Here is a 14926-nt window from a genome sequence, read left to right on the forward strand (position 1 = left end):
GATAAAAGTCCCTTATACGATTTGTCGTTCAAAATAAACCACATTTCAAAAAAATTCTATTTTTACATTTTTTAATGAATAAATTCATACAAAGAACATACATTTGCACTTAAATTAGATTAAATAACTGAGATTAGATTACTGGGAAACTGCAGTGTGAAAAAATAAATGAAAAGTGTTACCTCTTCAGTATTAAAAAAGAAATACAAGCAAATATCCCATATAATTCCTAAATCTTTCCGAGCCTTGTTTTTTAGGATAAACATATTGCATATTTTCTCAGTTTGACTTGTACCTTTACACAAGCAATTCTGACACATTAAATGGTTGATTATGCATGTAAATAATTCAGTATATTATAAAAAGCATAGAGACATCAATTATTTATATATTTACCAAACTTAAGCAAAAAGGCACTGCACAGAAACCACAGCGTCAACAAGAAATCAAGTTTTGTAAGCAACATTTTTTTTTTTTTTACCAAAAAAGTAAGAACAATTAGTATTGTCAAGTAGTCTGACACCACTATTATCTCTGCTGTGACACTTTGGGTTTTGTACACATAAAAGATAATAAATGCTAGATGACACAAACTCTTTTTGACACTGAAGTATTTTGTCATGTTTCCAAACCTCCAGCTAGCCCTCATTAAGGTCAAAGGTGGAAGCTCCATCTCTAAAAATAGCAACGGCTAATAACTGCAATCACAGAGCGGTACTTTCAACCTTTAATATAGGCATCCTCGACATCCCTGGCACTCTCTCTCTCTGTCTGTGACACACACTGTCATTCAGTCTTCTTATCTGGCGTTGGCCTGAGGAAGAAGGCGGGCCTGGTGCAGCAGCGGTAGCACAGAGCTTGAGGCACCAGAGCGTACAGGATATTGAGCAGCAAGAAGACAGACTGGCCGTCAGAAGGCACTCTGTAGGAGAACGGCGTCCGCGTGTGAAGTGACGCACCAATGTGAGTGAACTGGGCCTGTGAGGTGAAGCAGAGAGGGAGAAAATGGGCAAATGACCGTGTTGACTTAAAAAAAAGCTTCACAGTTAGTAGATTCACACTATCAGGAACATTCTTTACTAATATCACTTGCATGTTCTTGGATTATTGTGGTAAACACAAAGAAAAACCTCTAATATATTATCCTGGATGCATGTTGGGGGGAAGATTATGTTATCAAATCCATTTGTAGCAATGTTTGATATACCTTGACGTCACATTGTCCACATTTTACAGTTCATATAGAGGAATAAGGAAAAGAAAATACAAGTACATGATCTTAATTTAATGAAATGATGATACAACCTGGACACATTCTGGTACACTCATCCTCAAATCATTTTCAATCTACTACAATCCTCGCAGTAATCTTTTCACAGAAAGACACACGTCTCATAGCAACCACGGCTATCGGAGCATCAGCTTTCCTATTTAAAGCCAAGTCAAACAGCTGACATTTAAGTGAATGCCACCAATACCGCCAATACTTTGGTCTGAAGTCAGCGTCTACCCTGATCCCTCCGATGATTGACGCGCCAGCCTGCAGCTCACACATAATAGCTGCTTTGTATTGTTGAGATGTGATTGGAACACAGGCTGCACCCACCACCCGACAGTTTCCATTTTTAGATTGAAACAGAGAGTGTATATGCTGCCGATTCAGACCATATCTGCATGCAGACGCACTTGTGTTTTACTGCACCGAACAAAAACCTAAGCAGAAGCCAATCTGCAACCACGATGGAGAAGTAAGTTAAAGAACGGCATACCTTGGCTTGATTGGTTGCCAACTGTCGATCTAGCATTACCTAATCAACCTGGAATGCTGATGTCATGTGGGGAACGTTTTTGTGCTTTCATATGGATGACCTTTGTGTGACTGTAAATGATAAAGAAACACTACGAGTTCTGGATAAATGGCCCTGGAAATGATAACAAGAATTATTAATTGTAACTGACATTATTTGAACAATCCTCATTAAATGTAACTACGATAAATAAGAGGTGTCCATGTTTGCTTGATTTTCACATATTTCTTTGTTTTGTATATCAGAGCTTTCCAAAAAAAGTCAGACTTTCCTATTCATAACTACGACTTGGATGTTGATGTGAACACTATTTATGAGTTGGAAATTAGACCTCTGGATTTGATGGACCCTTTTCAGCCATTTTGACCCATCATTGCAGGGTCAATACAGGTGTAATTAATAACATGCACTATGGCCCTGCTTAATTTAGGTTGGCATCGGTTTGCATGCTTGCACACAAGAATCTCTGTGACACACCAAACAGAATGGGACCATAATGAATTTGATACACATGTGTTTACCCTGCTATGACATGTCAAAATGGCTGCTGTGAAATTGGCCTTTTAACATTTCTTTGACCCCTGTATAATTGTTGCTTTTGGTGCAGTCTAAACAGCCGCATTAGGTGAAAGCATGTGTGTACTATCTGCAAAGGCGTCCTTGGTCACCAGCCAAGAGAGAGAAATAACCAGCAGGACATACCTGTGCCAGCGCTCCCGAGTGTACAAGGGTCAAATCCGTCATCCACTCACATCCTGGGACCGTCAGCCCATAGAGAGCAAAGATGTAGTATGGTCCAGAGTACAGCATACTCACCAGCATCTGGCAAATATGGATTTGTTTACTTCTTCAGATATTTATGCAGTGACTGTGTCACCATGAATGTGCGCCGTTCACTGAGCTACCTGGACTTTTGGATAGGCCGAAGGGTCTTTGAGGTAAGGCTCATACTGTTGTGTGTAGCCTTGACACCATTTACTGGAGCAATCCAGAACAATCTAACAGACACAGCAATGAACATACATGAAGACATTAGTATTCCACTACTGTGTGTGTGTGTGCACTGATGTTTGTGAGCTTAAGGTGTCTTACCAGGCCTCGGAAGACACAGAAAGCAAAAGCAGGTACGAGGTATATGATGAAAAGTAAGTCCAGAGGTCTGCGGAGTAAACTTTTTCTTTCACCCTCCTGGATGCTCTAAGAGAGAGAGAGCATCAATGTGATGTTGAAAGTGTGCTCTCTATCCCATACCCTCTGTCACACATACAAGATATGTATAAGAATCAATAATATTCTTCATTATATCCTGACTCACTGTCGACTGAACGTCCCGTGTAGAGGGCTGGCTGCAGATGCGGAAGCAGGCCCAGGTAGACACTGTGATGTAAAGCATGTGGAGGAGGAAGAGAGGACTAACTTGGGTCCCGTATTTACCTGAGGAAGGACAGAACTGTCTCACTGTGGGCAAGACACGGACCAAAACACTGGATGTTGCAGTATTTACAGTAAAACGTGCATTTTTTCCAAATATATTGTAGTATTTAAGGGGAGATAATCTGCAGGGGGGGGGGGGGGTACCCTACACAAGCCATTTAAGGCATGCCATTATTTTTAGTGCACTTACCCACAGCATTCCCAAGAATGTAGACTATGGCACGCATGAGAAAAGATCCCACCCAGTAGAGTCCAATGGCTCGGTAACTGTCCCTGTGCAAACCATGAAACACTGTTGTTGTCAAAGCCATTACTTTATACTTCTTAAGACTCAGACAGACAGACAGACAGACAGACAGCTCTTACCCCCAAGTAATCGCAGCAATCATGACCAGATACATGAGATAATGCACACAGCCATCCCAATAGGAGATCATGTGCCCGTGCGCTGTATTAATATGCGGGTCTGCCTGAAACACAGGGGAGATTTATCAGTAAGAACATACAGACGACTCACAAACAGGACTCACAACAACACAACACTTGCCTCTCTTAGGTAAAACGTCACAAATCCATCAATGATGTTCTCCTGCTCCAGCCCGATGATTAGATTCACCACACTGAGGAACGCATACACTGCATACACTGGACAGACAGACGCATACTTTTTCATTCATTTCAGTTTAGTGACGAAAACTAATGTTATTCCAGTATCATGATAGGAAACTAGAAATCATCTTAGATTTTGTATACATCGTAATACGGCACGTGTGTCTTTTGCTGCAGTAAAGTTTTCCATATTTACCAGACTTATCCAGCTGTTCTATTATTTGCAGTTAACCACTTAGTCATTATTACATTACTGATGATTCATTATGATAAATCTCATTGTGTAAATATCTGTTGGTCAACTTTACTATATTGTTGCAATGTCGATAAAGAGGTATTTGGACGAAAATATCGCTGCATTCGATCTTCTCCATATCGCCCAGACCTAGTCAAGAAGAAACATGCATCTGTAAATTCATACCATAGAACAGAGGATCCACTGGAGCCTTCTCCTTGAGCATAAACCGGGCTGAAGCAGACAGGATGAGGATTGTAGAGCAGCAAGCGAAGAAGAAAGCTCCAGCACTAAATGCAATGTAGAGAAAATATATCCCAGTCCCAGTTCCTCAACAACACATACAATAGACGAACACAGATTAAAAGGCTTATTGGCACTCACCTGTTGCTGTAAATTAGAGAATTAAATACAAAACAGATGGGTATGGACATCAATGAGAGCACAAACACTCCCGTCCCTGCCGAGGCGCTCATTGCAGACCAGGTTTGAGCGATTTATCCTGTGGGAGAATTAAGAATTAAAAAAAAAATCAAGCAGGAAAGACTCTCCTGTTAAGTCAGTGAGTCATTTCTCAATGAATTGGAGAAAGAAAAAAGTCTCGACGTGTCCAACAACAACAAAAATGCACAGAAATCCAATCCAACTCCAACAGGCATGTTCTGTCTAGTTCTTCTGGTCTTTCTTGCTTTCGTTACCTCTCAAACTCCCTCTCTGCCTCACGCACACGCACGCACATACGCACGCACACGCACACGCACACCGCAGAACTGTTGTCGTATTACAATGTTATTATCATCTATAAATAGGCTATGAAGGTGTGTTTACGTACTTTGAGTAAAGGTGCAGACCTCGAATGATATAGAAGTGGAAGCAGGCAGCATGATAGTTTTTTTAATTCAATAACAAGCAAACAATGTGGATTACATACGATAATAGAGGGAACACAAGAACACAAACAGAACACAACTGAAAATATGTGACATTAAAAATATATAAATAAATTATGTTTATGCAAAAATAACGAAATTATATATATATAATTTCGTTATTTTTTATAAATAAATACACACACACACATATTATATATATATATATATATATTCTTTTATATATAAATAAATATATAAATATATTTTATATATTTTTTTTAGTTATTTTTGCGTAAACATAATTTATTTATAATTTTGTTTTCAGTTGTGTTATTAATATATGTTATTTTTCTTGTCATTTAATGTTTGTTTCTGTTGAACTCAGCAATAAAGTTGAATGAAAAAAAGTGTTTTGAAGGAAGTAGGCGTCTACGTCACTTCTGGCTAGCAGGTAACGTTAGCTAGCTAAACATCAAAGAATGATGGCGTCCGCAGCGATGGATACTACTTAAATGAATAACCACAGATACGGTACGGTCGGTGCACTTCCCTGTGTCCTTAACGGTACTTAGTAAAAGTGGAATAAAAAAGCCAAGCGTCGTTATGGCGACCGGGAGCGGCGGCGGCGGCGGCTTAGCGTCAAATCATGACGGTCAGGAGGCAGTATCCAACTCGGTTCAGTCGCTTCAGTCCGGTGCCGCAGCGGTGGTCTGCAACGTGCCAGCCTCCGGTCCTGTCCGGTCCGCCTCCCCGCCTGTCCTCGGCCTGCACCGGGAGCCCATGTACAACTGGCAGGCGACGAAGAGCTCCCTGAAGGAGCGCTTCGCCTTCCTCTTCAACAACGAGCTGCTCAGCGACGTCAGATTCATAGTGGGCAAGGGCAGACAGGCCCAGAGGATACCGGCCCATAAATTCGTCCTGGCCGCTGGCAGTGCGGTTTTTGATGCTATGTTCAACGGCGGGATGGCCACAACCTCGGCTGAAATAGAGCTGCCTGATGTGGAACCAGCAGCCTTCCTCGCCCTGCTCAGGTAGGACAGGTGGTCATCTTTCACCCGGTCCAATCCAAGTAGTTTACCTGGTCGTCCAGCAACATTCAGCTTCTGCTCCATTTAAAGGAGGACGAAGGCCTCATTTAGTTAAATTGGATCGCACACTGGGAAGAGCTCAATGGGGACACAGTGGCAGTAAGGGTGGGACAACTTGATCGTAAGCCTCAGATCATTAACCCAGATCCAAAAGCATTGCTAAGTGTACTGTAGAGCTGAATCAATTAGTTGATTAATGGATTACTTATCTAGTCTGATAATTGAGACATTGATATTGTAGTTTTTTCAAGCTAAAATGAATCATATTCGCTGGATCTGCCCTCTAAATTGTGAGGATTTGCTACTTTTCTTGTAACTGTGATATGGTGTATTTGATTTGTCTAAATATGTGTGAATAGTGTCTCACTAGAAATCTCTTTAATTGGGACCGATTTAATAATTATAATAATAATAATAATTTCAACACAGAATACAGTTTAATGCTCATGTACAAGGAAAGATGGTGTTACATTTCCAACATATTAGGTTAGGTTCAGGTACACCGCCATTCGATTACTGGCTTCCCTTAAGAGAAAATACTTTGTTTGGTATTTGCTTAAGGTGATACTGAAGACGAAGGTCAATTTCATGTTTTATTGCGGAATGTGCTTAATTTGTGATGAGTTTTTCTGTGTGAATTATTATAGTAAACTAAGGGAACCATTTTCATTACTGGATTTGAGACGGGAGACGAAGCTCTTTGTTTGCAATGTAGTGTTGATCATGTCTGACAAATGTATCACCGCTGCTGTATTTTTTTATTTTTTTTATTGTTGCCAAATAACTTCATGTGGGCTGGGTATTTGTTGGTGCATGACCAAGTTGTTTTAGTACATTGTTGCAGCCTGAGTACACTGTATTTTCCAGAATAGTATTCACACTTTGCTCTCTTTTTTCTTGCTTTATATGTTTGTTGCCTGTTTGTTTTTTTATTCAATAAAAGAAGTAAAACATCTTAAATGTAAACATTTCTGAAGACGAGCAGCTTTACAAAAGTATTTCCCAAAGAAATACAAACTAAAATTGGCAAACGATGTTGTAAATCAAGCCCTGTCTGATTAGAGGATAAGGAAACATTAAGACAGACATTCGACACTTTTAGATTCCTGGATGACTTTTTGTTCAAACAAAGAAATTCTGAGATTTGATACGTTTTTAAGGAACAGTAACTATTTTTTGACACCATCTACATACTGCAAATTCATTTCTATTCAAGATTTGTCGGGCTAAAATGTGATGATACCTTTTCTGAATTACACTGTTGATAACAAACCATTACCTAACTACACGTTTTTTTGTTGCCTTCTTCCTCTGGGCAGGTTCTTGTATTCTGATGAGGTCCACATCGGTCCAGAGACTGTGATGACGACTCTGTACACGGCTAAGAAGTACGCGGTTCCTGCTCTGGAGAGTCACTGTGTGGAGTTCCTCACGAAGCACCTCAGAGCGGACAACGCATTCATGCTCCTCACTCAGGTGATTCACATCTACTCTAATCTACATGCTTTTGGTTTGACACCTTTCAATCCACCAAATTATAATATTCATATTCATCTTGTTAGCCCCAGAGATATCAGATATTAAACACAGACACATTCACATTATTGAATTTTTTTCAATACAGTTCATGTGCTGAGGTTTTGGGGAAAAAAGTAAAATCAAAATGTCTGTGACATTCTTTTTAATTTAATTTAATTTGTGGTTCTCAAAGCTTTGAAAAGTGACATTTGGCAGCAATATGTCTCTCCAGAAATGGTGGTCTGCTTCTACCAAAAATAAATAGTCCCTTTAGCATGAAAATATGCTCAAGGTTAAACCAAAAATAAAATAATTTTTCAGAAGTTTTCAATAACAGCTTGTTCTGATTTTTTTTTATATATATATATTTCTTTTTACGTGTTTTTCTTGGGGCAATATTTGAAATAATGTAATAATAATTTTGCCCTCTTTGTCATCTATACTGGTATATGTCTGACTTTAGCCCTTGCATGGGAGGATGAAGCCCTTTTTCTTATTGTGTCGCCGCACCAGACCATCTTCCAGCCATCGATGGCTGAGTTTATACGACATTAGCTGTCCTATATTTGGTTTATGCGGCAGTTTGTCTGGGTTCAGCCTTCTGTTGTGATGATGGCTGCTACGCCTTCAGGCTGCATGCTCAACTGCTGTCTGATAAAAAAAAAAGATCCAACACGGCAAAAGGAAGAATAGTCGTCTATAAACCACCCAAAGCAACCCAGAGAAAACAAAAGAGATGCATTCATATGAAGTATGGATGATGCATTTATTAGACTTAAATATTAGATTTCCCAAATCAGGTGATTGTAGAATACAATGTTTTAACATGTTATTTCCCCCTCAACATATTTTGGGTAATCTTACACAATATTAAGTACATAAAGAAGACATTTGCTTGTTTCGTAGCGTCCTTTCCTACATGTAAATGATCAGTTTAAATTAATAGATTGCTCTTTTTCTGCTTTCATTGCAGGCAAGGTTATTTGATGAGCCTCAACTCGCCAGCCTCTGCTTGGACACCATAGACAAAAGCACTGCAGACGCAATAAACGCAGAGGGCTTTACAGATATTGACCTCGGTATGCGAGTCTTCTTGACCAGATATTTCCTTTTCTACAGCTTGATTACATGTGAAATGGTAAATAATTCTGTGTATTTGTATGTGTAGACACCTTATGTGCGGTGCTACAAAGAGACACACTCAGCATCAGGGAGAACCGCTTGTTTGGGGCGGTGGTACGCTGGTCAGAGGCCGAGTGTTACAGACAACAACTTCCCCTGACCTCGGAGAACAAACAGAAGGTTCTGGGGAAAGCCCTCCCGCTCATCCGCTTCCCGCTCATGACCGTCGAGGAGTTCGCTGCAGGTAAGCGCAACACAAACATACAACTTGTTTCTCTTCCTGTAATGGTGTTTCTTTTTTTTTTTCCAACACTACACTAACTTTTTCAGCCAAACATAAACGTTGTTCCTGATGTGTCCATACAACTCAAACCGCAGAAACCAGCTTGATATTCTTTCTTGTGCAACAGGGCCTGCCCAGTCTGGAATATTGTTCGATCGGGAGGTGGTAAATCTGTTTTTACACTTTACAGTAAACCCCAAACCACGGGTCGACTACATCGACAGGCCCCGCTGCTGCCTCAGGGGGGAGGAGTGCAGCATTAATAGATTCCAGCAGGTTGAGAGTCGATGGGGGTACAGTGGTACCAGCGACAGAATCAGGTGAGATGACTGGCAGCCTTAATCAAAGTGGTGGCAGTCGGTTGTTAATCAGAACAAAGTTACATTTCTTTGTCTAATTTTCTGTCTGTCTGTCTTTCTTTCTCTGCAGATTCAATGTTAACAAAAGAATATCCATAGTGGGTTTTGGCTTGTATGGTTCAATACATGGACCCACTGACTATCAGGTCAACATACAGGTACATTTAAACACTTTTTCAAACTTTTTTTCCCCCTCAAAAAGCCAATCTTCTCCAAAGTACAATGTTGTCTTCACACAAACAGCAATGCAATAACTTTAAAAAGTATATATTTATTTAGGTCTGAAAGTAGCAAGATCATATTTTAAAAACAAACAAAATTACTCATGAAAACATAGAGGTAAAACTGAGTGTACAGTTTTGACAGAAACCCTTCAAGGCTTGATAGACAGCCCTGCTTTGTGGTGAACCCACTTCCCCTCATCCGGTTTGTGTGTAATTCCTCTTCAGTTAGAGTTTTCCTGCATTCCCACAACTAATTTTGTCCGACCTCAGAGATGTGTGTGGAGTTGGGACAAGACAAGACACCGTATATCGCATTATAATCTGCAGAGACGTCTACAGATATCATTTTCTCTGCCTTTTTCCCCGTGTGATTGTTGAAACTCATTGTAAACTTCCAGAAATAACCGTTGAATCGAAAAGCCTCAGATGTCACGTTACTTGATGGATACGAAAATGACATCCTGGTGATCCTGGGCTCTAAGACACTGATTCCGTCCTCCACTCATATCTCCCCTCGTATCCTGTTACTGCTTTATGATTAGGTAAACATGTCCAGGAAAATACTTGAATGAGTGAACGAGGGAATCATTTCAGACGTAGCACATCTGATATTTGTAACTTCTACTAGTCTATTATTGTATTTTGCATCTCCTTTTGATGCTTTTGTTATTTGTAACTCCCCCACTGTGGGACTAATAAAGGATTATCTTATCTTATCTTTACATTGCAGTTTGCTACAATTCAAGCCCACTAAATCAGGTAAATTAGTCAACACTGAAAAGGGCCCCCGCCAGAGCTGTGTTTTAACCGTTTAAAGTTGTTGATGTTGTTTTTTTTTTGTTGATGTTCTTTCACTGAATACATCACGCTGTCCTGCAGATCTTAGAGAGCGACAAACGCATCACACTGGGACAGAACGACACAGGCTTCAACTGTGACGGCACGGCAAACACGTTCAGAGTGATGTTCAAAGAGCCTGTGGAAATCCTTCCCAATGTCAGTTACACTGCATGTGCCACCTTAAAGGTCAGTCTGAACTTGCTGTTTTTAATATATATATAATAGCACAAGGCAACACGATCTGTTGTAACTCAGATTAGGATTAACACTTTACCTGATTTTTAATTTCACCCTCCCAGGGCCCAGACTCCCATTATGGCACAAAAGGGTTGAAGAAAGTGACCCAGGAAACTGCAACTGGGACCAAGACGACATTTTTGTTTTTTAGCTCACCGGGAAATAACAACGGCACATCAGTGGAGGACGGGCAGATACCAGAGATCATCTACTACTCCTAGACTTACCATGGTGTCATGCAGGTACACTGAACCAGGGAGACCTCAGACTGCTGGGAAGACTGGACTGCTGGAGATAAATGTAGTGCCTCATGAGCCCTTGGAATAAAGAATGTGTGTGTTTGAGAGAGAGAGTGTGTATGCTGAATGTGCGTGTCTGTCTATACCATAGTGGTGTACAGACACGATGAAGAATGTGGATAAAAGCACAGTTTTGTGGAGAAAAAAGAACGTTTTTTTGGGGCATAAACTCTATCATCAGCTGTAAATGATCTGAATACCGATGTCCTGTCTGTGTGTTGTTGTCAGTAAGTTGTCAGTTGCAGGAATTAATCCTGCACCAGTGAAACTAGACAGACAGCTACCACTTTTTTGGTCAGCGCTCTTTCATTTTGTTATCTTCAGTTTTTGCTGATGTATTTACTGAAAGTATAATATTTGCATATTTTTTATTGTGCACTGTTATCATTTATTCAGCAGGTGTCTTCAAGTACTTTGTTTTTTGCATTGTATTAAGGATCCATGTGTGTTATGTAACTTCGCCAGTGGTACATGCTGTAATTTATGACTTCATGTTTGCTTAGCACTTCATTAAATGTAAAAAAAACACAACAAATAAAGGACGCACCTGGTCTTTATTTCCTTTTATAAACTCTTGATAAATGTGGTCTTGGTTAAATCATTTATGTTTCATTCCTCTTTCTGTCACTAGGTGATGCCAAACGCTCCATATAGGCAGCTGTCAAACTAAACTCTTAATTGAAGGATAGATCAGTGGTTTCCTAGATGGCAGTTAAATCATGTGGGCTTTCAAATGAATAATGAAAAAATGAATGCCACGCAAACATTTAATTTGCCTCTTTAGGCCTTTAATTTAAAAACAATAACAAGTAAAAGTCCTTCATTTAAGTCAGTACTTGAGTAAAGTATGGAAGTATCAGCAAAATGTACTTTAATATCAAAAGTAGATGCACTGGTTTCTCAACAGAAAAGCACGTTAACTGGCATGTTGTGATACATAATAGTGTTAATATGGATTGTGGATGTATGAAGTATCGTAGCTGACTGAGGGGTTCGTTTTAAATACTTTGTATGCAGGAGGACAAAACTTCCTCTACAGAACTATGATTTTAGGATTATTGATTATTGAAATAAAATCCTCTGGGAAACTGATGTAATCCTATGTGTTGTACACTATAAGCTTATCGAACATGATTATGTAAAATGTGAATCTGAAAGGTAACTAGCTGGAGAATGCATGTAGTAAAATATATAATATTTCTCACTGAAATACACTACATTTCAGAGAGAAATATTTCACCTTTTAACATTAAATAGCATGGAAGTATAAGTACCACATTGTACTTAAAGACATTACTTACTTAGACACTTTCCAACACTGGAAATGCGACTTCTGATGAGCGGCCGCCAGTGAAAATGAAATAAGGCAGTTCTGTCGGCTTAAAAGCTGCATCTAAAGCCCAGATATGAAGTGCTTTAGAATTGCATAATGTGGACATTCATATGAGAAAGGCGGTGCAAACACTTTAGACGGCTGTGAGTGGGCTTTGATGAGGAGCGTGATCCACGGAGGCTGTCAGGTGAGTCACCGGGACCTGAGAGCTTTTCCCATCTGACTGCCCACTTTACCGCCTTTGTAACAGAAAAACAACAAGAAAATCAGTTTGAGACGGGTTGTCACCACCCACCAGACACACAATGCTGGACAAAAAACAGGACAAATAGACTCCATCTGCTCACACCTGTGTTGTTTCCACTGATACTGAGGCAAATATGAAGCTTATGGGGAATATTACGTCAGCCATTAGATGACAAATCCACGATGGGGAGGTTTTCTGTGTGTTTCTGTGCATTCACAGCAGTCAGAAGTAAACTAATGATGTACTGCATTTAATACACTTCTGATGTACTTATACTTTACTTGCGTGTTTTCATGATGCTCAACCATCTTCCCTAAAAACATTTGTAAATATGATATCAATAATAATATTATGACTTTTGACCTCTTACAAAAACAGTGTGTTGTTTTTCTTCTTCTTTCCTGGTTCATAATAATAATAATCTCTGTGAGAACAAATGTATCTGCTTACTATCTCACATGATTTAATTTAAAATAAGGCCCAACGAGATACAGTCGAAATATACAAATGTTTTTTTTACGAAGGCAAATGTGTTCCAAAATGTGTGTTCTTCTTATTAATCATCAAAAGACCCCTCAGAGATCTTGTGGCCCCTGGAAGGAGGCCTGACCCCCGTTTGAGAAATGGACTAAACTTAAAACTATCTCAACCTCAATAAAAACAGTACAATTTTATAAATGTAGTACATTTATTTCAAAATGATTCCAATAATACTCTTCCTTAAGTATGATTTTGTATTGCAATAGTGCATTTTTTATGTTACTTGTAAGGATTCTTCCTAAAGCCTGCCTGCGTCTGAGACACAATCACACTAACAAGCTTCCCTCGGCAGCAGAGTCTGCTGTCTTTACATGGATGACCTGAGCGGCTGCATGATGAGCTTATAGAGCAGGCAGATGGATGATCAAGGGGACAAGTTGTCATCAAACCTAATCTGCAGGAGCAGTTATTAGGGTCTATTCTAAATGCAAGTATGAGTGCTCGCTTTCTATCTGCACGTGTGTGTGTTCATGTGATGGGGCGCGATTGTGCACAGATGTATATGCACCATAGAAAAAAGGCTTGAGGCTTTTCACTTTAGCAGAAAGAAGCCTCGGCCATTCACACACATCACAGGCTGCCTGAACCCACCGCTGCTGCCTGCGTGGGGCTGGCTGGCCTGGGCCAACCTTAGCCTCTGCACTCTCCAACACCAGATGTAGGTCGCTGAGTGCTGCAGGGGCTGGGGGATGTGATGTCTCTCTCTGTGTGTGTGTGTGTGTGTGTGTGTGTGTGTGTGTGTGTGTGTGTGTGTGTGTGTGTCGGTGGGGAGGTTGTGGTATTTTGTGCTCACACGTGTGTGTCTGTATATGCACTCACAAAGGGGGGAGTGATGATTGTAGTGGATGAGTTCATCATCAAGGACATGGCCCCCAGCACTCTGTGCTGTCACATTGCATCGTCACAAACAGGCCACATGAAGCCTGACAGCCCGGCAGACCAGACCATAGACTCTCCCTGGCCCCCCACCGTGACTCGCTCTCTATGGTTTTCCTTCTAACGCCACACTTTACAGCTTATTGCCGTAATTAAAACAGATTTCATTATACGGGGGCACAGAAACCAAGTTGTTGGATGAATCCTTTGTCGAAAAACATTATTGTAGTGCTTTTTTTTTATCTTAATGTTGCAATTATGAATGTACTCACTTAATCCAATTGCTCTATAAAGAACATGACTGCTAATTGATTAAGGGATATTTAATGCTATGTGGAACCCCAAAAACCCAGATTAACATGTAGACCCCTGGATTAGTCTTGGTGAACTTTACACAGGATCCAGCTGCAGAGGACTGCCAATTAGCTCTTAACACAACATTAAAGAAATAGTTTATTACTATTACAGACAGATTTTCCACTATTTATTTCCTTTATTTGTTTCCCAGACATTAATCTCCTGGTTAGTGCAACAGTAACATTTTTGATATTTCTTTCAAATAAATCCATTTTACTTTTACTGTCTCCGTCAAATACCTGCTCTGTGAGTGTGGGGTGAACTTTCTCTAATCTAACTGATTACCGTGGCGATGGCAGCCCTCCTCGCTGTGTGCCAGTTTTAGCACATCCCCCACAAGCACTTTCTCCCTAACCCCCTCCCTCCCTTATCATCACAGCTGATTGCACTGCTGAAGTCCAAATGAACTGTTAGCCCCGTCTTCTCCGGGGCCATAAATAGAAACCTCAGAATGGCATTCAGGCAGCGACAAAACAATGTAGAGTGTGTCTCCTCGCGTCGTGGACCGATGTGTCCAAAGTCACCATTTGCTACTTAATTTAAGATCGGCTGTGAAAAGGACTGAGACACACGAGCGCAGACATCTTTAGGCAATGAGCTACATATGCCATAGCCAATGATGCATGTGGCAATAATGTATTAATG

General features: G+C 40.3%; 2 protein-coding genes across 3 annotated transcripts; one reads left to right on the plus strand and one right to left on the minus strand.

Annotated features, from left to right (window-relative positions):
* Positions 1-54: 54 nt before the first annotated feature.
* On the minus strand, positions 55-4903 carry LOC311013891 (transmembrane 6 superfamily member 1-like). Its single transcript, XM_084010175.1, has 10 exons — positions 4471-4903; positions 4273-4376; positions 3786-3887; positions 3609-3708; positions 3433-3515; positions 3124-3242; positions 2901-3005; positions 2714-2806; positions 2511-2630; positions 55-978 (listed from the first exon to the last, which is right to left on the minus strand). The coding sequence occupies exons 1-10, from the start codon at positions 4560-4562 to the stop codon at positions 787-789; spliced, it is 1110 nt and encodes a 369-aa protein (XP_083866301.1). The 5' UTR covers positions 4563-4903; the 3' UTR covers positions 55-786.
* Positions 4904-5399: 496 nt separating this feature from the next.
* On the plus strand, positions 5400-11474 carry LOC311017581 (BTB/POZ domain-containing protein 1-like). 2 transcript variants are annotated; one of them, XM_084016021.1, is made up of 8 exons: positions 5400-5989; positions 7366-7522; positions 8538-8643; positions 8733-8930; positions 9097-9289; positions 9399-9486; positions 10432-10578; positions 10692-11474. In XM_084016021.1, the coding sequence occupies exons 1-8, from the start codon at positions 5562-5564 to the stop codon at positions 10848-10850; spliced, it is 1476 nt and encodes a 491-aa protein (XP_083872147.1). In that variant the 5' UTR covers positions 5400-5561; the 3' UTR covers positions 10851-11474. The 2 variants fall into 2 exon arrangements, with proteins under 2 accessions (XP_083872147.1, XP_083872148.1); XM_084016022.1 differs by having other exon boundaries at positions 5401-5989; positions 9160-9289.
* Positions 11475-14926: the final 3452 nt, after the last annotated feature.

The sequence above is a fragment of the Eutrigla gurnardus genome (assembly GCF_963514095.1).
Source record: "Eutrigla gurnardus genome assembly, chromosome: 1".
NCBI classification, from domain to species: Eukaryota; Metazoa; Chordata; class Actinopteri; order Perciformes; family Triglidae; genus Eutrigla; species Eutrigla gurnardus.